Source organism: Ochotona curzoniae, unplaced genomic scaffold, assembly GCF_017591425.1.
Source record: "Ochotona curzoniae isolate NIBS_2020 unplaced genomic scaffold, NIBS_Ocur_1.0 scaffold_4506, whole genome shotgun sequence".
Classification (NCBI taxonomy): Eukaryota; Metazoa; Chordata; class Mammalia; order Lagomorpha; family Ochotonidae; genus Ochotona; species Ochotona curzoniae.
In genome coordinates, this window is record NW_024467119.1 from 21376276 (window position 1) to 21403485 (window position 27210).

The window sequence follows — 27210 nt, forward strand, 5'->3', positions numbered from 1 at the left end:
CACTGTACTGAAGCACCTTAGTTTCATGCAGTCCCATTAGTTTATTTTGGCTTTGACTGCTGTGATTTTGCTGATTTTTCTAAGAAGTCTTTCTCAATTCCTATATTTTGGTGAGTGCTTCCTGTTTTCCTCTAACAGTTTGATGGTTTCTGGGTACAGATTTAGGTCCCTGATCCATTTAGAGCTTCTTTTATTTCCTATACGGTGACAGGTGAAATCTTATTTCTTCTCCAACCCGCTATCCAACTGTCCCAACAGCATTTGTTGAAGAGACCAGACTTTTTCTTTGGATTATTTTTAGCTCTCTTGTTGAACGTTAGTTGTCTGTACCTGTGTGGTCTCCCTTCTGGTATTTCTATTCTGTTCCGTTGGTCTTCCCTGTTTCTGTACCAGTACCAAACTGTTTTGATTACCATTGCTCTGTGGTATGTCTTGAAGTCAAACTGTGATTTCTCGAGCTTTATTTTTATTCTTCAGAATAGCTTTGGCTATTCACGGTCTCTTGTACTTCCAAATTTTTGCAACATTTTTTCTATTTCTGAGAAGAATGTTTTTGGGATTTTTATTGGGATCACACTGAATCTGTATATTACTTTTGGTAATATGGACATTTTGATTATGTTGATTCTACCAATCTAGGAACATGGTAAATTTCCCTACTTTTTAATGTATTCTATTTGTGTTTTCTTAACATTCTGTAATTTTCATCATAAAGGCCTTCCACGTCAAACAAAAAAAGGTATTTTTAAAGGCTTATTTTTATTGGAAAGGCAGATATACAAAGAGAAGAAGAGACAGAGAGAAAGATCTTTTGTCCACTCAATCACTCCCCAAGTAGCTGCAATGCCCAGAGCTGAGCCAATCTGAGGCCAGGAGTCAGGAGCCTCTTCCGGGTCTCCCAAGGAGACACAGGGTCCCAATGCCTTGGACCATCCTCTACTGCTTTTCCTGGCCACAAGCAGAGACTACATGGGAAATGGAGCAACTGGGACATGAACCTGGCACCCATATGGGATCCTGGTGCATGCAAGGTGAGGATTTAGCCACCAAGCCATCATGCCGGGTACAAACAAACAAAAAATTTTTTAAACTAAGAAACAAGGAGTAGCATGTTCCCAAAGTCTAGACACTTGAGTTTTACACCTGACATTATTACTAATTACTTTGTTCCCCTGATCAGTAACACATTGGGCTTGGTTCAGAAAAACAGATATTCCTCTAGATAATCTTAAGATTGTTTTTCCTCCAAAAATTCTTCTATTAAAAAATCCTGTCAAAATAAACATTAACATGAAACCTTCCAAATAACAGATGGATAATACATTAAAAGCTATGGAAACTGTGTCTGGTGTTGTGGCCTGGAATGCCAGCATCCTATTTGAGTACCAATTTGTGTCTCCATTTCTCCATTTCCCCTCCAGCTTTCTGCTAAGGGCCTAAGAAAAGCATTGGAAGTAATCATTTTAAAGCAATCTGATCATAAGATGAATAGCTATAAAGAGTAGGTGACACAGTTTTGCAGGGATAGGTGAAACAGTACAGTTAGGTGCCTCCTGGGATACTCATTTCCCAAAGTGGAGTACTGGTTTGTTGTTGCCAGCCGCATCTGTATGTACTGCCCACATGCCGTACCCAAAATGGCGCCGGCCAGAGAGGCTACATCTTGGTGTCTGGTGGAGAGTCACGTAGCCTTCGCGGTACTGCGCATGCGCAGTCAGCTGCGGCGTGGCTGGCGCATGAACACTGGGACTGACGAATCCAGTCGCCCAGGACCCTGCGTAATCATGACGCCGACCTATCATCGGCGGAGGCGGGGCCAGTCAGCACATAAGAGCAGACAGCCTGCTGGGGTCGGAGCCCTTTCCTCCTCATCTTGGTGTGCACAATAAATTTTACCGCAGAAGGCTTCACTCGCGTCTGCCTCTTATTGCGGGGCGATAAGACACGTGGGCGCGACAGTCTGTGCCCCAGCATCTCTGCTTCCACTCCAGCTTCCTATTAATGCAACCCTGAGATGTGGCGGACAACAATGTTGAGTTCTTAGGCCCCAGCCACCCACATGGGGGACCCAGATGGAGTTCTCCACAATCATGACTTCACCCCTGGCCCAGCCCCGGCTGTTGCAGGCTGGGGACAGAACTAGTAGATGGGAGATCAAACAGGCAAAGAAATAAGTCCACTTGCTCTTTCTCTCTCATCACTTAAAATTAAATATTAAGACAAAATAACTGTAGTCCTAATCCTTTAAGCTGTCTTCCTTTCTTACAAACAAGTTTCACAGTATCACTTTTGACCATAAACAGTAAAACATACATGTTCACTGCATTGAATATTTAAAATTTGACTCTTCAAAGGAGACGTAAGTACTTAATAAGTAAACTTCCCTTCAAGAGCACAAGAGACACATACTTCAGAAAGCAGAGGTATTTGCAGTACAATGCAGAATTTATCTTTTGGAAATCTGAAGGAAAATTCCAAAAGAAATTCAATTTTCACAAGACTAGGACAAAAAGTACAAAAGGGAAGAATGAATTGGAAAGGATATAAAAGTATGTAAAAGCAGAAAGATCACAGGGAAAAAAACTCAAAATCTCCCATCAAAGACTTGTAGAATTAAAGGGCAAGCTAAAGAATGAGAAAAGGAGGCATGATTTATATGCATATGAATAATTCAAATCAACATTCAAGGCAAAAATCTTCTGAAAGAAAGTGAGGAGGTGGGGGAACCCTGATTTAGTTACCCCTTCTTGCTCTTTCTTAAAATATACTAATAAATGATAAAATGCTCAAAGGCAGGCAATAGAGGCTTTTTAAAGAAAGTTTGAATGCAAAGAATATAATGACTTTTTGCTCTGAAGGTAGCTATAAATAATCTAAAATGCTGAAGAACTGTAGATAAAAGATCCTGCTCTTACAATAACAGATAAAACAAAGAAATTATGGAAGACATGCCAAGCACTTAACCTTAAAGACAAAAGATTCACACTCCAAAAGCTGAAAATATGGCTCAAAAGAGAATAAGTCATCCTAACTCAATCTAAATTTAGCTCAACCCCAAGCTTCCTTATTTCAAAGAATCTTTTGGAAGTAACAACATATTAAAAATACTTTATACACATCACTTCGTAGGAACACTATGACAGAGACCATCACATATCCCAGGAAATCATTCCATCTTTCACAATTAATACTATTTCCCTGTCCATCTCCCATAACTTTCTTCATTTTCTTCACATGGTTTTAAACGAGAAAATTTCACTGTTATTTGTAGCAAAATCATGTCAAATTGTACTCACCTGTTCCAAAAAGTTCTTTATGGACTTCTAATACCACAGCAACACCAATGTTATCTTTTGTCATCACTCTGTTCAGCATAGCTTCGGATCCATCTGAATTAGCCATTGCCACTTGGTTAAATTCAACTGTATGCTTTTGCACCAATGTAAATCTAAAAAGCACAATGCATTATGATTTAAGATACATGGACTACCATGTTAAAAGACATTAAATAAAGAAGCGTAGGATACAGATAGTATCCAGTGTCTCCTTTTTACTTTTTAGCTGCAACTGTTCCTGTTATAAGGCTCTGCCTAATAAGATGTAAGAAATCTGGTATCTACAAAGAAAAAAAAAACCTGCCAAAAAGCATACAAATTCCTTTATCCCTTTACACTTCTGCCCCTCCTCTTAGTGCTTAGAGGAGTAACAACAACCTTGTAAGACACAACATAGGCAAAATCTAACCTTCTATGGATGGAAAAAGTCAAACCAGTTCTGAACCGTCTGTTTCTTGACTTTTTGTATGAAAAACAATACTCTTCTACTTGTTTCACTTGCTGTTGGAATTTCCTGGTACTTAAAGGCACACACAATCTTAACTTCAGAAACACGAACTTTTCTGTGTTGAGAAAATAGCTCTTTCTGTGATGACAGCTTTCACACCAATGGCATTTCCTTGTGGCAAATTATTAAGTATTGCAGAGCTGCAGGATTTAATAGCTCTAACCCAGTGCTGGTATTCAACAGAAGTGTGGGTGCAGGTAGGCAGTTGACCCAGTGACTGAGATGCCTATGCTCCCTAGTGGAGTCCTTAGGTTCCCTACTTGCCTTTAGCTATTAATGCCAGCTTCCTGTGCAGACCCTACGAGGCAGCAGGAACGACTGAAGTACCTGAGCTTAGGCCTGATATTGTGCACAATGTGTTACGCCTCCACCAGCAACAACAGTATCCCATAGGAGCATTTGTTCAGTCTCAGCTGCTGCACTTCCAATTCATTTCCCTGATCATAACAGCCTGTGAAAAGCAACTGTAATGTTTTTTTTAAGATCACACGAGTACTTGGGCCTCTGCACACCCATATGTGAGACCAGGATGGACACATAGCTTTAGCCTGGCCAACCTAGACTGTTGTGGCCACTTGCAGCAGACAGAAGATACTTCTCTCTTGCCCTCTCTCTGTATCCCTGGCTTTTAAATTAAAAACAAACAACAAAGGATAACTGGAGGCCTAACATTCTCTTAGGAGACACAGATTAAGTTCCTGGACTGGCCTGGCATAGTCCAGCCCAGGGTGTCCCAGACATTTGCTAAGTGAACCAGTGTATATTAGTTTGCTAGCTTGCTCACTGGCTCTCTCACTTTGCATCTCAAAAACAAACAAGAAACATAATAGCAATGTGGTCTTAAGCCATTTAACTTCTATCTAATTTTAATATCTTGGGAACTAACTCTGTAGCACAGGGAGTTGATGCACCTACTGCAATGCTGGCATCCTGTTTGGGCATCAGCTTGTGTCCTGGCTGCACAATTTGCATTCTAGACCCTGCTAATGCTCCTGGGAAAACTGTCAAAGATGGCTCAGGTGTTTGGGTCCCTGTACCAATATAGGAGACCCAGATGAAGCTTCTGGTTTCAGATGAGCCTAGCTCTTGCAACTGCAGCCATCTGGGGAATGAACCAGTAGACACAAGATTGATCTCTCTGTGACTCTTACATAAAACAAATAAATCTTTAGGGGAAAAAAAAGAAAGACATATAGACATGTCTTCCATGATCCTAAAAGCTGACTAGATAGATGGTCCACTATATGGAATGATACTCGCCTTAGGATTCCATTCTGAGTATCTCAGATGCGCTGACACGTGTCAATGGCCCTGATATAACAAGCCTGTTTATCAGTCTTGGGCTTATTTCTAACCCAGAGCACTTAAAAAGGAAGTATAGTTTGATTTCTTCCTTCTGTAAGGAGGTGATCTTTAAAGTTGAATCAAAGAAGGACAAGAGTTACCAAAGTGAGTAGGATTATGAGCATTCCAAGTCAAAGAGGCAGAAGCTGCAGCAGGGAAAGTAAAGAACCTTTAAGTTGCAGGTTAGAATGGAAGCAAAGGGTGTGAAAGGATGCCAGAGATAAAATGGTCAACTAACAGTTCTAAGCAAGCAAATATTGTTTGTCATTTTTTTTAAGATCACACAAGCTACTTGGTAGAAAACATTACAGTGACCGAGACAGAATTCTGAAGCCAGTTAAAAAGAGTCTGAAGCTTGAAGAAATGATGGCGTCCTGGTTTAGAGCAAGAGAAATAATTCATCAATATCAAAATCTGTTCTAGCAGACAGGAGTGACTATCCTCCAGACTTCTCAAACATCTGCAAGCCACGGAATATCATCTTTAAGCAACTTCTGTGAGATTCGCATGTATGAAACAGGTAAAGCATCATTATGTTAAAAGAAAAAACACTACTGAAAATAACCTGCTTTGGAGAATAAAAAAAAAAGAGAGAGAGAGAGAGAGAGAGAAAAGAAGGTATATTTGACACAGTCTTATCAGTCTCCATATCCAATTTACTTCTCTATTTTGTCTTGGTTACAAAGTATTAATAACAATCCTGATCACACAGATAGAAGTCAATTAAGCACATCAGAAACACATGCTCCCCAAAAAATAAAAGTTGGTATTACTAAGATTGATTTATAACAACACAGTGTTCTTTAGGAGGTTAAAATACCCTGCTTAATAATATTTTTAGGGCCTGGCGCAATAGTGTAGTGGCTAATCCTCACCTTGCATGCACCAGGATCCCATATGGGTGCCAGGTTCATGTCCCAGCTGCTCCACTTGCCATGCAGTCTCTGTTAGTGGCCAGGGAAAGCAGTAGAGGATGGTCCAAGGCATTGGGACCCTGCATCCACTTGGGAGATCCGGAAGAAGCTCCCAACTCCTGGCCTTGTAGTGGCTCAGCTTTGGGCATTGCAGCTACTTGGGGAGTGATTGAGTGGACAAAAGATCTTTCTCTGTCTCTCCTTCTCTCTGTATATCTGCCTTTCCAATAAAAATAAATAAATCTTTTTTAATAGTAATTTTTTAATGTTTTAGGACAGTTTTATATTTTAAGATAGCTTAATTCTCTAGGATAGGTTTCTACCAAAGTCAACTATTTTGAGGAAGAAGAGAGGAATAGCAACCTAACAACCTTTATTTCTTCTACTAAATCTAGACCTCAATCTTTTAATTCAAAGAATATTAAATAAAACTAATTTCTCTTTCACGTGGAACCGGCTTAAGTATCTGCAATAAATGGCAAGCTCTCCATCCCAGAGTCTTCCAGAGATGATGCGTCCAATTCCTTATGACACACCATGTATAGACAGCTGTTCCTTTGAATTAAGTCAAATTATTTAAGGGTGCATTCATTAAAACTGAACATAAATGAACCAATGCCTTCTTAAGTTTCAGCTGCTTTTTTTGACTTTGTCAGCCAGTGGATTCTGGAGAGATTTCATCGTGCTTGTAGTGGCAAGATTGGCAGCAATTCAGAACAGCTGAACTATCAAAACCATTTGTGCAGTGCCCTCGGAGCATGCCTCACATTGGAGACCCTGGGATGGGTGGGAGGCTGGGTGGGGCTTCTCCCTTTATCTACACCCCCCTTACCCCAGATACAGAAAAAATAATAATGTGAAAACAATGGTCTTACCCACTTTACTCTTACCCACTTTCCTGTAGCCCTTGACCCTTTGTGCCCTAATTAACTATATGTAAAGATTATCAAAATAAAATTTAAAAAAGGACAGGAGTCGCACTTTGGGTACAGCCATGATTGATTAACCTTTCCTCATTTGAAAAACAATTCTGAAAGCTCCCAAATCTTCTAAGGTATCTTCTTGCTATGGTTTTTGGTTTCCAAGTCAAGAAAACATAAAACCAGTCTTCCCAAGTAAAATGAATATTTCTTCATAACTAACATTCCTTTCCTTGAGTATTACAAAGTCTAAAAGGGACAGTGGCTCATACTTTCAATTCTTATCACTTCAGTTTTACCAAAAACTAAAGAATCAAAAAGATAGTTAATAACTAAGAAACCACAGAAAGTTCCTTTTTTCTAGTTAGGACTAATGAAGGCTACAGTTATATTTCTTGAATTTGAAGAATTTCTGCAAGTACTCCTGTTGTAAAAGGATGAGACTTCCACCATTAAGGCTGACAATGCAATTTCCTATAGTTTACCTTCTTTCCATGTTTATATTTGTTCATAAAGCATTATCATAAGAAACAGACATAATCTATTCATGCCATCTTAACCATACCATTCCCTACATTTTCCTCCCAAATACAGTGAGATGTATTCCATTCTGCTCCTTTCTATTTTACAGACTTCCATTCCAGTAATATTTTGAAATACTGAGGTATTCATCTACTCCTTTAGATGTTCTTTTTGAGTAAAGTGACTTGGTCTATAACTTACAGTTATTAATTCAAGTCACTCAGTCTAAACAATATGGAAAAATCTTAGGGACCGGCACAACAGCTGAATGGCTAAATCCTCATGCTTTGCATGCACTAGGATCCTATATGGGCGCCAGTTCATGTCCTGGATGCTCCACAGTGTCGGGAACTTGCAACTGCCTAGGCAACCCGGAAGAAGCTCCTGGCTCCTGGAATCAGACCAGCTTGGCTCTTGCTGTTGCGTCCACTTGGGGAGTGAACCAGCAGATTGAAGATCTCTAATTCTTCCTTTCCAAAACAAAAACTACTTAAAAAAGATTAAGAATTGTCGAACACTTTGATTTTAAAACAGTAAGACTAAGACTAAGAGTAAGGAGAGAGTCATTCTTTTATTGCTATATAATTTTGTAAACCACACAAAAAGTGGGAAGAATATACAAATAAAGAAATGGGTCCAGAAAGGATAAATAACTCATGTAAGGTTATACAGCTAGGTCAGTGCATGCTAATCCATAAAGCTCTGTACCTTTATGGGAGCTGGACTGAGTCCTAGGTGCTCCACTTCAGATCTAGCTCCCTGTTAATGGCCCAGAAAAGCAGCAGAGTATGTCCCAGGTCCTTGGGTTCCTGTACCCACATCGGAGATCTGGAAGAAGCTCCTGGCTCCTGGCTTAGGATTAGATCAGCTCTGGTTGCTGCAGCCATTTAGAGAGTGATCCAGTGGAAGATCTCTGTCTGTCCCTCTCTAACACTGACTTTAAAATCAGATAAATATTGGGGGGCGGCGGGAAGATTATACAGCTAAATAAATGTAAGAGCACCAGCTAACTTCAAATTTTTAGTCTTTATGCCATATTATCTTGTCAATCTAAAGAAAGAGTAAAGGTGGGGCAGTGTGTTTTATGTTAAACTCCAAATCATTTAGCATTGGATATTGAGCATTTTAAAAGTAACTTGGATGAATATTTGGTACCAGGAAGGAAGATAGTTTTAAGGGGAAAGAAATTCAGAGGAGGCACAATGTAAGAATGTATCATGAAGTCATGAGTGCTGTTGAAAGATGTTACTATTTAGAAACAGAACTGAGGAAAGGAGAAGGAAAAGGAATCCAATCAGATCCTATGTACTAATTTCTCAACTATCATTAAGCATTTTTAATAATTTCGTACAAATACCCAGTATTTAAAGCATCCTAGATAACAGCTTCATAATTTTCGGTCCTTCCCTGCATCTAGTAAACCATTAAGAAATTTGATTTTTCCTCTCAAAACTGTGAGGGACATGGTAAAAACACATTATCTTGAAAGAAACAATGATACTTGGGAAGAGTTTGATGTCAGAAATCCCACTGCTACTAACAGCTAATACATTTATAAAAATTCAAGTGTTTCAAAAGAAAGTTCTGTATAAACAATAAATGTTGAGAACACAATTAAAGGCAATTTTTCCAGAGGGATCATAAAAAAATCCAAAGGGATTGTATAAAAGCTCAAATAAGAAGCGTTAAGATCCAGTTTATTGCAGTGCGTAAAAGAATGGGCTACAAAGGCTACTGCATTATGCTGGACTAATTAGCAGAGCTGTGATGATGAAATAACTGTATACTTATCCCTGAGAGCATCTCTTAAATATAATCCATGTAACTAGAGGAGACCTGATGCACGTTAAACACTATGAAAATTACATTTGTTATTTCTAAGATTCACAAGACATTACCAAACACTAGAAAAAGTTAGTATATTCTGACTTCACACTAGCTTTTTGTTATTTTATAGGATCAAACCAAAGACAATCTTAAACATGCGATAAAAGGAATTCATTTACACTTTTGCACTTTGTTTCCTTAACTCACTTTTCTGTTTTGAAGAATATTGCACAACCATCCACATGCTTTCTCTCCTGCTCAGACATGATTTTGGCACGTGACTTTGGAGAAAAAAATCCATCATATCCACGCTCCTTCAATGCAGGCAGAAAGAGAGTGAAGTATTGCTCTGTTTCCACTTCCTGAGATGAAAGAAAAGTAAACATCTATGTAACAGAGTATAATTTAACAGGGATATGAAATTTTTCATTATCATCAGAGGCTTCATTGAAATGATTATAAATTCATGTAACAGCTGGTCAAGCCGTCTTACCTCACTGCCAATGACTGCCATTTGACAATGGTAACTTTTTAAACATCAGAGTGCCAGAAAGGTGACTTAACTGTCTTATGCCTACACAGCTAGTTTGTGACAGGAGTAGGACTGCACGCTAGGTCTCCATTCTACTATAATCATCTTAACCAAAACAATTAAATATATGACAGATTAAGTGTAAGAGAGCAGTAACTTTGAAATATAAGGTGGTAAATTTTAAAATTATTCATTCTTCTGAGCCTTGGTGGAAAGGATTAGCAACCAAGAGTGAGAAACAAATTTATCATCTAAAACATCCTGCTTTAAGGTAGCTTAATTTAGTAATTATTAAGTTAATTTATTCACTGACCCACAAAATATTTTAAAACAAACTTTTCAAAAGGAGTCAAATATGAGGAAAATGTGTACACATGCATAAGGCAACGTGATTTTGCAAAAGCTCATAAAAATTAAGAGTCTAACAATACAGAAAAGGCTAAATATGTATTCACATAATTAATGTGTTTTCAAGAATTTTAGTAACACAGATGGCACACTAAGTAAAATTAATAAGAAAAAAATACACTAACAGGACCTCAATTTTCTCTTGGCTGTCATGAAAATGCGCAGAAGAAAAGCCTGTAGAGGTTCTGACGTAACAAGGACCTGTGAGACACGGAATGAGATTGTTTTCCTTTATCATTCCTTGTCCTTTCTCTCAAGCTTCAACTTCTTTAAAATAAATACTTTAAAATATGGCATTAATACAGAAAATCAACTTTCTTGAATTGTGTCTTTTTCCTTAGAACAGTGTGAAGCTGCTACTGTACCAAAAAGGAGAATCAAGTAACTACAACACTCTAGTTTTGTTTGCTTCTCCCACCTCCCAGTTCTGTGTCGGTGTTCAGAAGAACATTTAACTTTTGAACATGTTTACTTCTTGTTATTTCCCAACAACAGAAAAATAATTTATCACATTGTTTTAATCCAAAAAAATAACTTCAAACAATTTTTTTGCAGGCTGTGTTCAAAAGAACATGTGAGATTTCAACATATAATTTAAAACATCTTTAAGAAATATGTTACTGGCATGATGGATTTGTTAGCTACCCTGAAGTGATCATTCCACATGTACATATATATTAAACTATCACACATCTCCATAAATATGCAATTCTTATTTGTCCATTAAAAATGTTAGAAAAAAATTTTAAGACTTTAGAATGCTTTGAAAGTAGCTGAGAAAAAAAATGTTTTTTAACTGGCAATAAATCTTTACTTAATTATTACCCTAAATGTTGAAAAACTTGATATGTATTTCATAAAAGGATCTTTCAGTTTTTATAATAAAATTAAAAGACAGATGAGGAAGTTCCAAAGATGATTATAAACACAAAAATGCATGACTTATGGCATATTTTAAATGTTTATTTGTAAAGAACAAACAACTATTGGGAAGCTTTTTTTTAATGGACTCTATTGTAAATTAAATTTATATTTCTCAAGATTTGGCAATCATTTGTAGCTTTCCCTTTTAGCAATACCAAAGATTTCTTCATGGGATAAACTCTTAACATGAATTTGGTTAAAATTATTTTTTACTTTAGAGAACAGCAAATTAATGTTAAGTGGATGGTTGTACTAAGCAACAGTTTCACTGTGGAATGTTCCAAATGCTTATTAAATTTGTCCCTCTTTTAAGAGAAGAAAATAATTAATTTAGAATTTCACTTCAAAGACAGTATCTCTCCCAGAGAAAGATAATATTTTTGAGTTCACCTTTAAGTTAAAGACAATTTAATTTCTAGAGTGTTACCTGAAGACTAATGATATCTGCGTCACAGTTAACAATTTCTTCCATAATTCCCTTTTTCCTGTATTCCCAGTTTAATGCCCAGGATGGGCAATAGCCATATAGCTGCCGCGTGGCGTATTTATCACATAACACATTGTAACACATAACCGTGAATGATGCTAAGAAGTGGGAGAAAAACAACAGGGAGAAAATTAGGCAATTTTTTCTAAAGCAGTTATCATGTGTTTACCTATACAAGTACACATACATAATTCAAAATTACCATAAACAACTAGAGGAAAATTAAAACAGCACTGTATCTACTGAAACTTTAAATCAGCCATATCAAAGTTCATGGACTGAAGAAGAATGCAATTTACCCTTGAGATTTTTTGTTAAAGATAAGGGTTTTTTTTTCCAAGAAATAAAAACTCATTTTAAATCTACATGATAATTTTTGTACATAATTTGCCAAGAAAAGCTTTTCTGTATAGTGGAATCATGTACATTTTGGTTTCTTTCTAATTAAAGGACTCCAACTCTATTACTTTTTATTAACACAGTACCTAAAAACTCTTGGGTTTTGTGCTGTCACTACCGTAAGCCGGAATAGTACAGACCAATAAAGTTAGAAGAGAATCCTTTTTGCCAATCAAATATTCATTTGTGAAACAAAATTCTCATCTTACTGTGCTTCTGAGCTAGCATAGGCATTTGGCCTAGCAGTGAAGACACAAACTTAAGATGCCTTCCATCATGAGAAAACCTCAGTCCGGCTCCAGCCTCTGGCCTAGCTAATGCAGACCCTTAGAGAGCGGAATGTGGGTTCAGGTGGCTGGGTTCCTGCCACACACCAGACTGAGTTCTCCTTCTACCTGGCCCAGTGCCCGACACTACAGGACTTTGGAGAGTAGAGGCAGTGCTCTCTCAAATGATCTTTATAATGGCCTTGAACAATAAAAGGACTGTGAACATAATAATAGTCAAGAGAACATGGTTTTATCCTTTCTACTCAAAAAGCATACTTTAAGGACCATCAGCATGTCATGTACAAAATTTGAAGTGCAGAATCTCTAGTTTCTGACTGCCATGTTCTGGCCTAAATGTACTCCAAGGCTAATTTATCAAAGTTTGCCTTCTCTCAAAATATACCATAAAACCTGAAAGAAATGCAGAATCTCTGGATCCACAAGTTAATTATTGAATAGGAGGTGCAGTTTACCAAAATCCCCAGGTGATTCATAGGCACGTGAACATTAAGGCATGAAAAGGAATTCTAATCTTCACTTACACCCTATTCTCACTTCCCATCAGAAATACTCTGGAGAACATGAGGGAGAAAAAAAAAAAAAAACTGCTGACACCAAGGAAATTATTCCAGACTGAGTCAGAATCAGAGGCTCGGTATTCATTTTTTTTTTTAAAGAAAGACCTTTGAACTGACAGGAAGAAATGGATGAGAATCATTTATATAAATAACATGTGACAAACACAAGGTGAAGTAACAACTGACTGGGGCCAGTTCAATTTCAAAGGATTGGAAAGATATTCGCGGCAACTGAGTTCACTGGTCCCCTGGGAATCAGACTGGTGACCATTGTACATCCTAGGGGCTAAATTTCAGTGTGAGGTGATTGATATTCTGATTATTTATCTTGGAAAGGATCCAGAACCATTCCCAAGAAACCACATTTTGAAGTGAGCAGGCGCAGTTTACTTCTCCAGAATGGAAACATCCTCTGACAGTAAAGGGAAACGAAGCAAGACGGTAATTTGCCTCATTGACTTTTTCCCTAAGCCTCTGTGACATGAATATGTCCCAGACAGACAAGGCAGAGGTTATGGTTACACAACTCTTCCTCGTCAGTGCCAATGCCAGAGAACAAAATCAGCTAAGTCACTACTACCACCACTTTCCATGCTCTGTTTCTCTCTGGGGTCTTTTTCGCCCTATGGGCTTGATTCCTACATAGTTTATCATTCCCTCCATTTGGCTAAAATCCTTTACAATTATCACCAGCTGGTATCCATATTATGAACATCACTCTACGTATACCAAGTAAGTATATATTTAACAATATGTACTTTAGCACTAAAATTCAAAGTCCTACATCCCAAGAAAATTCTTCAATACACACTTTTAGAATTTAGCAACTAATGAAAAGTCATTTCTATTGTTCTTTTTCTTAAAGGGAAGGAAGGCTGCCATACAATATTAGGAAAGTCTTCAAGATTGTGTTTACTCTAATAGGCAATTGTTCAGAAGAACTAGAAAATGGTACTTTTAGTATCACAGAGGAGTAATTAGATTATACTCCAGGTAAAGGCAAGACTAAAATATTCCTTTTATTTGGACCAGCAATGCACATCCTGACAATTAAGTATTATTCACAGTAACACTGACACTGCACTTTTTAAAATGGCTAATACTGTGGTTTGCAGACTATGCTAGCTCTGAAATTATCTCCTCTAGAAGAAACAAAATGTACTGCATATAGTATTTTTCAATGCTAATAAAATATACACAAAACCATAAAGTTGTAATTCCCACATTTCCAAAACTAAAACAAACGCTTTGTTCCAAATATTTTTAATTTAGAAAATAAAGAAAGAAAAATAGGCAGCAGGCTAGGCTGCCTCCTTAAACACCCATATTCTTCTGCTAAGGAACCTTGCCTAAATGGTTTAAAAATTTCCAGATATTCATTGTTACTCATCTTTCTTAGACCATCCAAGTCTCTGCGGTAAGAGGCCATTTCAAAAGCTGTATTACAAGGACTAATTTTAAAACCAAAAGCTACATCACTGTGACACTTGTACCTAGGCCTTTCTTAAGATGAATTTTAAGTCTATCCGTCAGTATTTTAAAAGTCATCGACCCATGGTAGGTCAAACTAAGACTTACTACACAAAGACCATGAAGCTCAAATGGTATGTAAGTATTTCTGACACAAATAAAGGAAGGATGAAGAAGAACCACCTGATGGCAGAATTTGGTCTCGTTCTTTTAATGTAATCCATGGCCTCGGAGGAAGCTGCTCTGGATGAACTGAAAAACATTTTTGCAAAAGTAAGTTACTATTACATTTTCTAAAATCATCTTCTCCTTTTTTAAAATATATATAATGTCAAATGAGCCTCTGCTTCCTATTCAGTTGTACTGGTCCACAAACCAAGTTACATATCTAATAATGAAATTTAATATTTACAAACAAAAAGAGGTTTAAGAAGAGCTCTGCAGAAAAGAACAAGATATAATGCTACATAAACCATTAATGACATTTCCACTCACAAGGTATTTTTGGAAACTATCTATTTACAACACTAAGTAAATAAGTCTTCATTTTATTTGTAAATTGCATTGACTCCAAATTGTTCCACACCAGAAAATTAAAGCTACATGAGCTTAATAACAGATTAAAACATTCAAATATCTTTAAAATGAAAAGTATACATAAATATATAGGAAAATTAACTGAATTTTCTAAAGGGGCTTTTATTTTCCAATTTTGTTTTCTCTTAGAACATCTTCCTTCTAAAAATCTTTACAATTACAGGGCTATTTGATTCAAGTTTAAAGATATGCTCATACCACTAGTGTTTGAGAAATATATATCTTTAAAACAAACCACTCTATCTTCATCTACCCCCAAATTTTCACTATAGTGGTCTCAGATCTTCAAAAGTATAACTTTGCTAACAGTTTCAGCGTTCCTAAGGTCTACTATTCTATTTTAGCAGCTATATTTTCAGAGTGAACACTTCATCACATATCCTGCACTCTTCCAGCAGATAGGAAGGTCATCACAACAGGACAAATTGCTCATCTAATGGCTTCAGTGTACTGACTCCTGGAACTATACTGTGTCTGTTACAAACACCATTCCTGAATCATGGCAATTATCCCAAAATGGAAAGTCAAATATGCAAATCAAACTGATAATTAAATGATTTTTTTTTCTAACTTTTGAGATCCTTTTAGCAAAATCTTCCTAAGGTGGCTAGGTGAAAAATTTAGAAATTAGGGTGAATATTTGGTGCAGGAGTTAACGATGCTGCTTGGGATGCCTGCATCCCATATTGGAGTGCCTGAGTTCATGTCCTGGCTCTGCTTCCAATCCCAGCTTCCTGCTGATGTAGCCCGAGAGGCCACAGGCGATGGCTCGATGGGCTGGTTACACACTGGGTTACAGGCTCCTAGCTTTCACCTGGCAAACCAGAACAAGCCGCAATGGACATCTGGGGATTAAATCAATGGATGGGATATTTTTCTTATCTCTGCCTCTCTGCCCTTAAAACAAATACAATGATGAAGATAAAAACTTAGAAAACTCTCAAAATAAAACATGCTAATGTCAACATTTTGGTGGCTCCCAAATCTTAACATGTCAACAATATATCAATGCAAGTGAAAATACAATATTCATCAACAGTATCTAAACAGCCAAAAACATATGAAAAAATGCTCTATCCCACTAATATCCAGGAAAATTAAGAAAGATGAGATACTTGATGACATAAGTTTAAAACATGCAGAGTTGGCAGCAGTAATCGCAAACAACTACTTGCATGTATAGCTGTGGGAACATAAATTAGTACATCCACATACAGAACCAACTGGAATTATATGCTAAAATTTAAATTTTTTTCCTGTATCTAGCAATTTTATTTGCTAGGATAACTCCCTTTGCCCAAAGCAGAATTTTTTTAAAAGATTTATTTAATTTTACACACAGACACAAAAAAAGAGACAAAGTTCTACCATCTGCTGTTCACTGACTATGGGGACTCGATAAACGGAGCTGGGCCGATCCAAAGCCAGGAGCTTCTTCTGAGTCTCCCATGTGAATGTAGAGACCCAAGGATTTAGATCATACTCTGCTGCTTTCCAAATCCATAAGAAGGGAACTGGGTTGGAAGTAGAGCAGCTAGGACATGAGCCAGTGCCCATAGGGGATGTCAGTGTCACAGGCAAAAGATGAGCCGGCTATGCCACAGCAAAGTCCCCCTTAAAGCAGAATTTTAAAAGATATCAGAGTACCTGGGATCTTATACCCGTTCTGCTTCCTGCTAACAAGGAGCCCAGGAAGCAGCAGTAGTGGCTCACGGCGTCCTACTTGGCTTCAGCCCCTCAGCCGTGGCAGGCGTTAAGGATATAGGAACATCATCTTCACTACATCTCTCAAATAAATTTTAGATATGTTTAAGTTCAGAGAAAAATTAAAGCATGTTTATATTGGCACAAGAATGTTTTGAAATGTGTGCAGTTTTTTTCATAATGAGCATTTCCATGAACTTTCTTAAGATCTCCTGTGTTAAAAGTACAGAAGTGTTCAATGAATACCACTGAGCGGGAAAAACAATATTCACATACTAATCCTGCTACCGATTCAAATTCTCAGCTGACTACAGCAGTTGATTCCCTGCCACCATGTGCAATGCCCAGATTCAGCTACTGGTCCCTGGCGGTGGCCTGGTGCAACCCCAACACTGGCTAGCTGAGGATGAAGGTTCTCGGTTTCTGGCTCACTACTTGGCTCTCTCTTCCTCTCAAATAAATAACTTTCTTTAATTAAAATGTCTATATATATATATATATAATGGAATCAGAATTTATTTGAAAAATTTAAAAGCATACAGTAAACAGTACAAAATTCTGATAATATCTGCACACAAATCAATGTCTAACAAAAGCACAAGTATACACATCCAACTTAGAACCATGATCATTTACATGAGACTGAGATAAAAGAGTAGACAAATGAAACTCTAACCTTAACAGGAATTTTAGCAAGAATGATAATACAGTCACGAGATATTTAAATGCAATTTTTAAAAGATAAAACAGCATGGTCAATAATAGGATAAAAGAATACTACTTTTTCAGAAAAGCAATAATGTTGACCCAATCTAACCAAAGCAGCATCTCCAAGCCTATCCCACACCTGACACGGCTGACAGCAGTGAGCCTGCTCTGCCCTCAGGGAAGGTGTCAGCAGGGCCTGGAAGGGAGAACACCGTCTACACGCTAAAGCTAAACAGGGCAACTGTCTGCCACAACTGAACACGTAGAGATGACCAAGAGTCTCCTAACACAACATCCAAACCATCTGCACTACAAATCACTGATCACACTAAGAACCAGGAAAACCACAACCAGAGAAAAGTTTTTCAGAAGAAACCAACAGTGACATGAATAGGATGTTGAAATTATCTGCTTGAACAAATAGTTACAATTTTCCTTGAGACAAATGCAAACAAGAAAAACAAAAAAGGGGTTATATTTTAAAACTTCAGAGGAGATAGGAACTTGCAAAAACAAAAATTTTAAGGGTACAATAGACTTAACAAGATATAACTTCATCAAAAGATAAAAGCAGTGATCCTGACAACAGAACAATAGAACTTAATCTGAACAACAACAAAAACAAAATGAACAGAAACTCAAGGACCTGCCTGTGGCACAATAAGACCATCAGCGTTTCAGAAGAACAAAAAGAAATGAGAGCTGAAAAAGTATGCTAAAGAAATGAGAGATTAAATTCTACACAAATGTTAAAGACAGAAAATCACAAATTCAAGAAGGTGGACAATCTTTGATTACAATAAACCCAAAGAAGCCTAAATAAGAACATAATTAAACTTGTGAAAACCAAAGAAAGAACTTTAAAAACAAAGGAGAGAAATAATACATTACTCAAGAGGAAATAACAAATTTGAATCACTCTGAATTTCCTTTCTGAAACCATGGAAGTCCAAGGACAAAGTATATTCTTTAAGGGCTTTAAACTGCCAATTCTGTGTTCAGTAGCTTATCTTCATAAATCAACAGCAAGCAGTTAAAGGAAAGCTATGAGACTTCACTGTTCCAAGACTACTTGTTGGGGCCAGTGCTGTGGTACAGTGAATTAAGGGGCCACCTGCAGCCCACACATCCTGTACACGCACTAACTCAAATTCTCATTGCTCAACTTTTGATCCAGTGCCCAGCTGGTGTGCCTTAGAGGCCAAGGTTAGGTCCAAGTGCTTGGTCCCCTGCACCCATGTGGGCAACCAGGAAGAAGATCCTGGCCCAGATATTGCAGCCATTTCAGGTGTGAACCAACAGATGAAAAGACCAGCCCCCCACCTCTGTCACTCCCTTTTTCTTTGTAACTTTGCCTTTCAAAGAAATACATCTTAAAAAAAAAAAACCATTACAAATGAAAATATGAAAGAAGAAATGGGACACCAAAAGTTTACCACAAGTAACAGATAAAATTGTAGGTAAATACATAACTATCATTTTCCCCATCAGCTTCTTAAATCATACTTGATAGATGAAGCAAAAAAATCTAAGAATATGGTGTGGTCCTCTGTATAGGTATCTACTATTCTTAAATTGACAGATTAAAAGACAGGGCAGAATCTTAGCAGAGTAAATGAAAAAACATGACCCATGACTCCACTACATGCTGATCATAAGCAATTCACTTCAAGTACAGTCATTATGGAGCTGCCTCAAAAATCTAAAAACAGATCTGGAATTTGATCCAGCTATCCCTTTTCTGGGCATACATCCTAAAGTAAAATCAGATTTGTACACAAATGCTCACTACAACCCTATTGACAATAGACAAATGGCAAAATCAGTGTAGCTATCCATAAACAAATGAACAAATAAAATGTGCCATACATATGCAATGGAGCATTATTCTGTCATTAAAAACAATGAAATCCTGACGTGCAGCCAAATATAATTAGAAATCATTATGTCGAATGAAATATGCAAGATATAGAAAGAAAAATACTACAAGGTCCCCCAAATGAAACATTATTTATTTGGGACTAGAGCTTTGGCATAGTGGCTAAACGTGGTGTTGGTTCAAGTTCCAGCTGCTCTACTTCCAATCTAGCTCCCCACGAATGGATGGCAAAGCAGTACAAGATGGCCTAAGAGCAGTACAAGACGGCCCCTGTTAGCACATGGGAGACCTGGAAGAAGCTCCTGGCTCCCGGCTTTGGACCAGCCCAGCGCCAGCCAGTGCAGCCTTTTGGAGACTGCATCAGAAGAGGGAAGACTCTGTCTTCCCTTCTCTCTCTGTAATTTTTTCAAGCAAAATAATAATAATAATAATAAATCTTTTCAAAGTTATCTGTTCAATCTGAATTTTAAAACTGTGATTATTAGAAACCCAGAAGGGTGGAGGTAAGGGGGTACAGGGACAAGTATAGAGGATGCAAATAAAAACACAATAGGGTACACCTAAAAGGTTCTGGTATTTTGTACAACCATTTTAGAAAAATGAACCGTGGATGGAAGAGATTTCCCCCATTATTAGACCGTTCAAAACCTTAAAAAATATATAGGAATATAGACAATGCAAATAAGTAACTGTAATAGATGACAGACACCACTATATAGCAAACACTGAGACATAAGAAATCCTGAACATTATGCCAATAAATTTGAAAATTTAGACAAAAAAGCCCAAGTTTCCATAAAACATAACTTTCAGAACTGGACAAAAGTGAAATATCAAATAGAATTACAGTTACTAAAAAATTAAATCAGGACTTCGAAATTTCTCATGAAGAAACCCAAACCCCAGATGTATTCTACCTAAGATTTAGAAAAAACAACAATCTTGAACTCCTCCAAATGACAGAACCTGAGGACATATTTCTCAATAAATAGTACAAAGTCAATTTAAATTTTTTAAGGACTTATTTATTTAAAGAGTGAAAAAAGAAAGAAGGAGAGAAAGATTTTTCATCTGCTAGTTCACCTCCCAAATGGCCGCAACAGCCAGGGCTGGGCCGTCCAAAGCCAGGAGCCTGGCGCTCCATCCTGGCCAGGGGGCTGAGTGCCAGGCCCACACACACCAGCAGGGAGCTGCAGGGCATCCAGCCCACACCTCGGTATGGCAAGCTGGAGGTGCAGGCCACAGCTTCACCTGTCAGTACCAAAGCCAACACACCTTTAATAGCAAAACTCAACAAAGGACATTAAAGAAATAAAATTATTAGCCAATCTCACTCGTAGGCATAGTTGAAAAACAACATTATAAATATTAGTAAAAAGAATCTAGGTATAACAATGTATTATGAACTCGAGTTTATCCCAGCAGTACAAAGTTGTAAACTTACGAAGATTAATATACCTATTCTATGAGCAAAATAAATGATAAAAATCATCTATTTCAACAGAGAATAGGCATTTACTTACAGTTAATATCTACTCATCTATTTATATTTAAAAAAAATTTTAAAAGCCCTTTCCTGGTTAGTAAAAAAACATACAAACAAATAAAAAACACTTCCTTAGTCTGAAAAGCTTTATATAAAAACTAAAGTGAGTAAAATGGTCAATTATAAATTATAAAATTTTAGAAGTTAGAAAACAGTTAAACTAGGTAAAAATGTCCATTACCACTGCCTTCAATTAGCATTTTATTGGTGGTCTTGCCAAGTGAAGTAAAAGCAAAGGGAAAAAATTAAGACATTAAGTGAAAATATAAATATTGGAAGAGAAATTAAACACAATGATAGGAAAAGGTTATGCAACTGGAATTTGCAGATAACCTTGCATAAATTGAACTAAAAATGCAGTAGGATTAAAAACAGCTTATTGGGTCCAGTGCAGGAGCCCAGCGGCTGAAATCCTCGCCTTGAATGCACCAGGACCCCATGTGGCACCAGTTCATGTCCCAGCAGTCCCACTTCCCATCCAGCTCCCTGCTTGTGGCCTGGGAAAACAGAGGAAGATGGTCCAAAGCCTTGGGACCCTGAACCCATGGGGGAGACCTGGAAGAGACTCTAGGTTCCTGGCTTTGCATCAGTGCAGCTGGGGCCATTGAGGTCACTTGGGGAGTGAATCAGTGGACAGAAGACCTTCCTCTCTGTCTCTCCTCCCCTCTGTATATCTGCCTTTCCAATAAAAATGTAAAAAAAAAAAAAAAAACAGCTTATCAATGTGCCTATGTATTTTATTTAGGAATAGTCTAGAAAGATGTCTAAAAACCAAGAAATACACAAAACTGAGCCGTTGTATTTCATATATCACAAAAAGCCATGAAGATGTAAGATTTTTTAAAGACTATTCAAAAGGGTCAATGCTTAGAATAAATATAAAGCAGTTCCCAGACAGAAACTTGAACTCTTGACACAGAGATACTATAAAAATCACCAACAGGGCCTGGCGGCGTGGCCTAGCAGCTAAAGTCCTTGCCTTGAACGCCCGGGATCCCATATGGGTGCTGGTTCTAATCCCGGCAGCTCCACTTCCCATCCAACTCCCTGCTGGTGGCCTGGGAAAGCAGTCGAGGACGGCCCAAAGCTTTGGGACTCTACACCCGTGTGGGAGACCCGGAAGAAGTTCCTGGATCCTGGCTTCGGATTGGCATAGCATTGGCCGTTGCGCTCACTTGGGGAGTGAATCATCGGACAGAAGATCTTCCTCTCTGTCTCTCCTCCTCTCTGTATATCTCACTTTCCAATAAATAAATAAATCTTGAAAAAAAAATCACCAACAGAAGAGTTAAGATTAATTTGTAAATCTATCAGTTCTTTCCAGAGTGATCTATAGATTCAATACAATTCCAAATAATACTCCTACATTTTGAAGAAAGAAGATAAGAAAAATTCATCCTTAAAGTTATGATGAAAATATGGGGCATCTTGAAAAAGGTTACAGGAAATGTGTGTCATGAAAAACACTAATGATTTTCAAAAACACACCAAACATTTTAATCCCATTTTCCATCAACTTTATGAAATTTTTTCATACAAGGCTAAAGCAGCAAGAAGACAAAACTACCCATTATTCCCAACAGGATTAAAAGGAAAACTTAATCTAATGGATCTCAAGATTTTTACGGCTAACGTAATTAAAGACATTCTTATACTGCTGTAAAACTTAGGTGAGACAATGGAGAATCCAGAAGCAAATCCATACACTACATAAACAACTTAAGAAGTTGTGACAAAGAAAACACTAAAAACAAAAATGAAAGGATAGTCTTATCAATAAATTGCTCGATGTTACTTTTGCGAAAAAAATTACCTATGCAAAATTCACAAAATTCATCAATTCTAGAAAGTTACATGTTACAAGTGAAAAAACACGTTTCTAAATAATGTAAGACTATGCCCTTAATTAAATGGTAGACAAAAAATTTTAAACAGAATACAAAAGCAGCACCTTAACAGAAAAAGATTAATAAATTGAAGTGTTAAATTTTTCTGCTCAAAAAAAACTGATCAATGAAAATTTATACATATATAAACAACTTGTATTTAAAAGAATTTCTGAGAAATCACAAAGAGATACATAGTATCCATCTTGGTTGGCTGCCCAAATCTATACTTATAAGAGCTTTAAAGCAATTTGTAAATAGCATACACATGCTATATATATAGCTCTAACCGCCACATATTTCTATCAAAATTATCTTGGAAATAACTTTTTGTATTTTTTTTCATCAACTTCTAATTTTTTCATCCACTTTTTAGGTCATATTAATTTGGTTTTACCTTAACATAAACTCTACTTCACACAATGGGAGAGTGGCATGTCAAAAATATTGTGATGATAGTCTCTATTCCGTAATTCTTCATTTGTTGAGACCTGACTCAGCATTTTTTTCTTGGAATACTTTATTCCAAGAAAATTAGCTGATTTGGTATGGGAACACCATACAACCAACATGAAGTATGAAACACTGTTGAAAAATCACCTGTAGCTAGGTCACTCATGAAAATATAGAAAATGTGTGGGTTCTAAGTAATTTATATCAAATTGAAACAATTGATAGATGTGTAACTTTGTAATTAGAAGAAAAACAAATTGGCTTCACGGCCATGACTTTAATGCAAATTGGTTGGTATTCAAATCTTAGAATTTGCACCCACAAAATATAAATAAAATCTCCTACACCTCTGAGGCTCATAGAAAGATTAATCAAGTTACTCTAAGTAAGGCTCTTAACATACTGCTTAGCAAACATAAAGTACTCAGAACATGAAAAGAATGTCATACTATCATGGAAATTATTAATGAAAGAAACTCCAAGTCTACAGGAAACTAGTCTTAAAAAACCTCTCATGCTTTTGAAAATCATCTGATATATTTGCGATTAATAATATAAGAGGTCAGCCACCTGTGACACTGATATCCCATATGGTCACCCACTGGAGTACTGGCTGCTCTATTTCTGATCCAGCTCCCTGGTGGTGGACTAGGAAAGCAATACGATGGTCTAAGTGTTTGGGCTCCTGCCACCCACATGGGAGATCCGGATCTAGTTCCTGGTTCAGCTCAGTCAAGCCATGTTGCAGCCATTTCGGGAATGAACCAGTGAATGGGAAAAAACTGACTCTTTCTCTCTCTCTCTCTCTTTTCTCTTTCTCTTTCTCTCTCTCTCCCCACACACCGCAATCACACACATGTGGCTCACTCTCTTGTGCTCAACACTCTCTTTCTAATTCCACATTTAAAAGACATCATTAAATCTTGGGGCCAGCTCAATGGCTTATCAGGCCAATTCATCCAACCGCAGCACTAGCATCTCAAATGGATGACAGTTTGACTCCTGGCTGCCCCACTTCTGATCCAGCTCCCTTCCTACTGCCTGTGAGAGCAGCAGAGGGCCGTGTGAGTCCTTGGATATCTTCACCCATACAGGAGACCCAGAAGATGATCCTGTCTCCCAGCTTCAGATCAGCTGAGCTCTGGCCACTGCAGTTATTTGGGGAATGAACCAATGAGTGGAAGATTTCTCTGTCTCTCCGCCTCTCTCTTTAAATCTGCCTCTCAAACAGAAATAAGCAAATCTTTTAAAAAATCTGTACAGTTTACTGTTTTGTCATTATTAGTTACCTGCAAGATTGTCAAGCATGAAGTTCAGTAGCTTTCGGGTTCCATCTGGGTCCTGGTATAAATTGAGAATATCCTGTGATAAAGGATTGCCTATAGTAGAAGATAAAAATAAAAACTGTAAGACTCACAGTTGAAAAACTAGACAAAAATGCATTCTATATAACCAAATGCCAACGTTTCAAGCTGCAGACTATCGTATTAAATATGATTACACATATCCAAAGAAACCATATAAACTTATTACTGGGATGTAACTGTACTAAGCTGAGGAACATCTGTATGTTTAGTTAAAGAGAAGGATATATACAGAATTAAAGAATAAGAATGATGTATAAAAGAATTATCAAGAAATAAGTTACCAAGAAGCAAACTAACTATGAAATTTAAAAACCACAATGAAAAATAATCCATAGAAGAGTTCAATAGCAGCATTGAGTAAGCAGAAGGAAGGGCAAATAGCTTAAAAGGTAAGTTGAAATTGTACAATCTGAAGAACTACAAGAGAAAATAATGAAGAAAACAGTCTCAGAGAACTAATACAATTCAGATACAACTTTTTAAATTTTACTTTATTTGGGATTACCCCTAAACTCCTATCCCCCGACAGATTTTCCCCACATTGCTACAATAGGATAGTCCTTCATAAGAAGTCATAATTCCATCAGTCTCTTATTTAAGTGTGCCCTGACATTGCTGGTACAGACAGTGTCAGACATCCAGCATCCCATTGTCTACACATGTCCAACAGTTTCACTGGGAATCTGAGATGCAGCTTTTAATACTATTGAAATTAAGTTCATATTAATGCAAATTAGACTCCTACATATGGAGTTGTAGGAATTGTAATTCCAGGCTAACCTTTAAGAATAGAAATCAAAATAATGCAGCAAAAGAAGTAACAAAAGAATTAAATTACTACATTAGAGGATATAGATATCACAAGACATTGAGAAATACAGAAACAAAAAATGACAAATGAAATAGAAAACAAACAACAAAGGCAAGACTGATTCCTTTTTTATTAAAAAAAAAATTGCTTAATGGAAATGAATGTTACAGTGCTGAGATGGTGAAACCTTTAGGAGGTGGAGCTTTATAGAAATGTAAGTAGGTCATGAGCCACCACACTCAGAAGGGATTAATATAGATCTCATAGGACTGAAGTAATTCTTGCTAGAGTGGAGTGCTATAAAGCAAGGCCATCTAACATGCTCGGCCTCTTAGGCAGGTGAAGGGTCCCTCTTCTGCTTCTCTGTATTATGTGTCCCAGTCAGGGAACTCTCACTGGAATGTATTTGAACTCTCACTACACTGTCTGAACCTTTCAGCTGCTAAAACCATGAGCTAAAACAGATCTCATATTGGGCAGTGTTTTTGTTATGTAGATTACCAGTATTAGTAAAATTCATTTAAAATCATGATCCATTATGATAATTTAATGACGCAATAAAGAAGAGAAACAAAACGGGATAATCTCAATGCTAAATGTTTCAAGAGAAAATTACAAGTGCATTTGGTTTTACTGAAAAACTCAATCATTTAAGAAAGCAATTACAGAAATGTTTTGGAAACTTTTCTAATTTCACATCAATGACAAAAGCCCTTAGAAAGTGTGAAACAGAAGAAAACATTACCGAAGTCCTACAATCGATGTTAATGTTGAAAGATGGACTCTACAATCAATAAAGCAAAGATATACACTGTCACCAATTCTATTCAATACTGTACCAAATGTTCTAGCCAGTATGATAAGGCAAGAAAAGTAAATTAAAATTACACTACACATTGTAAAAGAAAAAAGTAAATGGTCTCTACATATAGATGATGAATCTACAGTTTCTAAATTTACAAACTTTGCAAGAAGAGATCAAACAAGCAGTTTAGTTCTGAAACAAAATTCTAACAAGCAATACCAATTTACAACAGCATAAAATGTATCAAATAACAACAAGAAATATCTAGGAAAATATGTCAGATTTGCATGCTGAAAACTGTAAAACATTCTACATGAATAAAGACACGCTGAATTGAAAACCTCAATATTAAATCACAAGATTGAAGCAGTGATAATCTCCAAAGTGATCTACCTGTTCAACACACAAGCACACACACTCAAAAATTCCAGAACAACTCACAAGCAGAATCTTGAATTTACATAAAAAGGCAAAGCATCTAAAAGCATCCCAGGCAGGGGAAAGGTTGTGATGCAGCAAGCACCACTCAGAACACCTGTATCCCATATCAGGGTGCCAGTTCAAGTCCTGGCTCCTCCTCTTCCTAACATCCTCCTCCCAATGTGCCTGGAAATGCAGCAGATGATGGCCCAAGTGTTAGAGGCCCTTCCAGCCCTGGCAGGTGTGCATGAAAGATCTCTATCTTTCTCTCAGATAGGAGGTAGGTATTCTTTCTTCTTTCCTTGTTCCTTTCTTTTTTTTCCTTCATTGCCTCCTTCCCTCCTTTTGTTCTTATCCTTAATATTTATTAACATGAAAGGCAGAGTTGGACCTGGCACAGCAGTCTAGCGGCTGAAGTCCTCACCTTGAACACACCAAGTGTGTTCTAATATGGGCACCGGTTCTAATCCCAGCAGCTCCACTTCCCATCCAACTCCCTGCTTGTGGCCTGGGAAAACAACGGGGGACGGCCCAAAACCTTGGGACCCTGCACCCACATGGGAGACCTAGAAGAGGATCCTGGCTCCTGGCTTTGGA

The 27210-nt window shown here is 37.3% G+C and overlaps 1 protein-coding gene across 3 annotated transcripts in view; it reads right to left on the bottom strand.

The window, feature by feature from the left end:
- The window catches only part of CNOT6L (CCR4-NOT transcription complex subunit 6 like), a 90605-nt gene that overhangs the window by 14759 nt on the left and 48636 nt on the right, over window positions 1–27210 (bottom strand). For 2 of the 3 annotated variants that reach the window (XM_040966521.1, XM_040966522.1), the window contains 5 exons: window positions 24500–24589; window positions 14621–14689; window positions 11662–11819; window positions 9578–9732; window positions 3297–3448 (listed from right to left, as the gene is read on the bottom strand). In XM_040966521.1, the coding sequence (XP_040822455.1) occupies window positions 3297–3448; window positions 9578–9732; window positions 11662–11819; window positions 14621–14689; window positions 24500–24589 (624 nt within the window). Of the gene's footprint in view, window positions 1–3296; window positions 3449–9577; window positions 9757–11661; window positions 11820–14620; window positions 14690–24499; window positions 24590–27210 lie in introns of all 3 variants that reach the window. The other variant, XM_040966520.1, reaches the window with a different exon arrangement.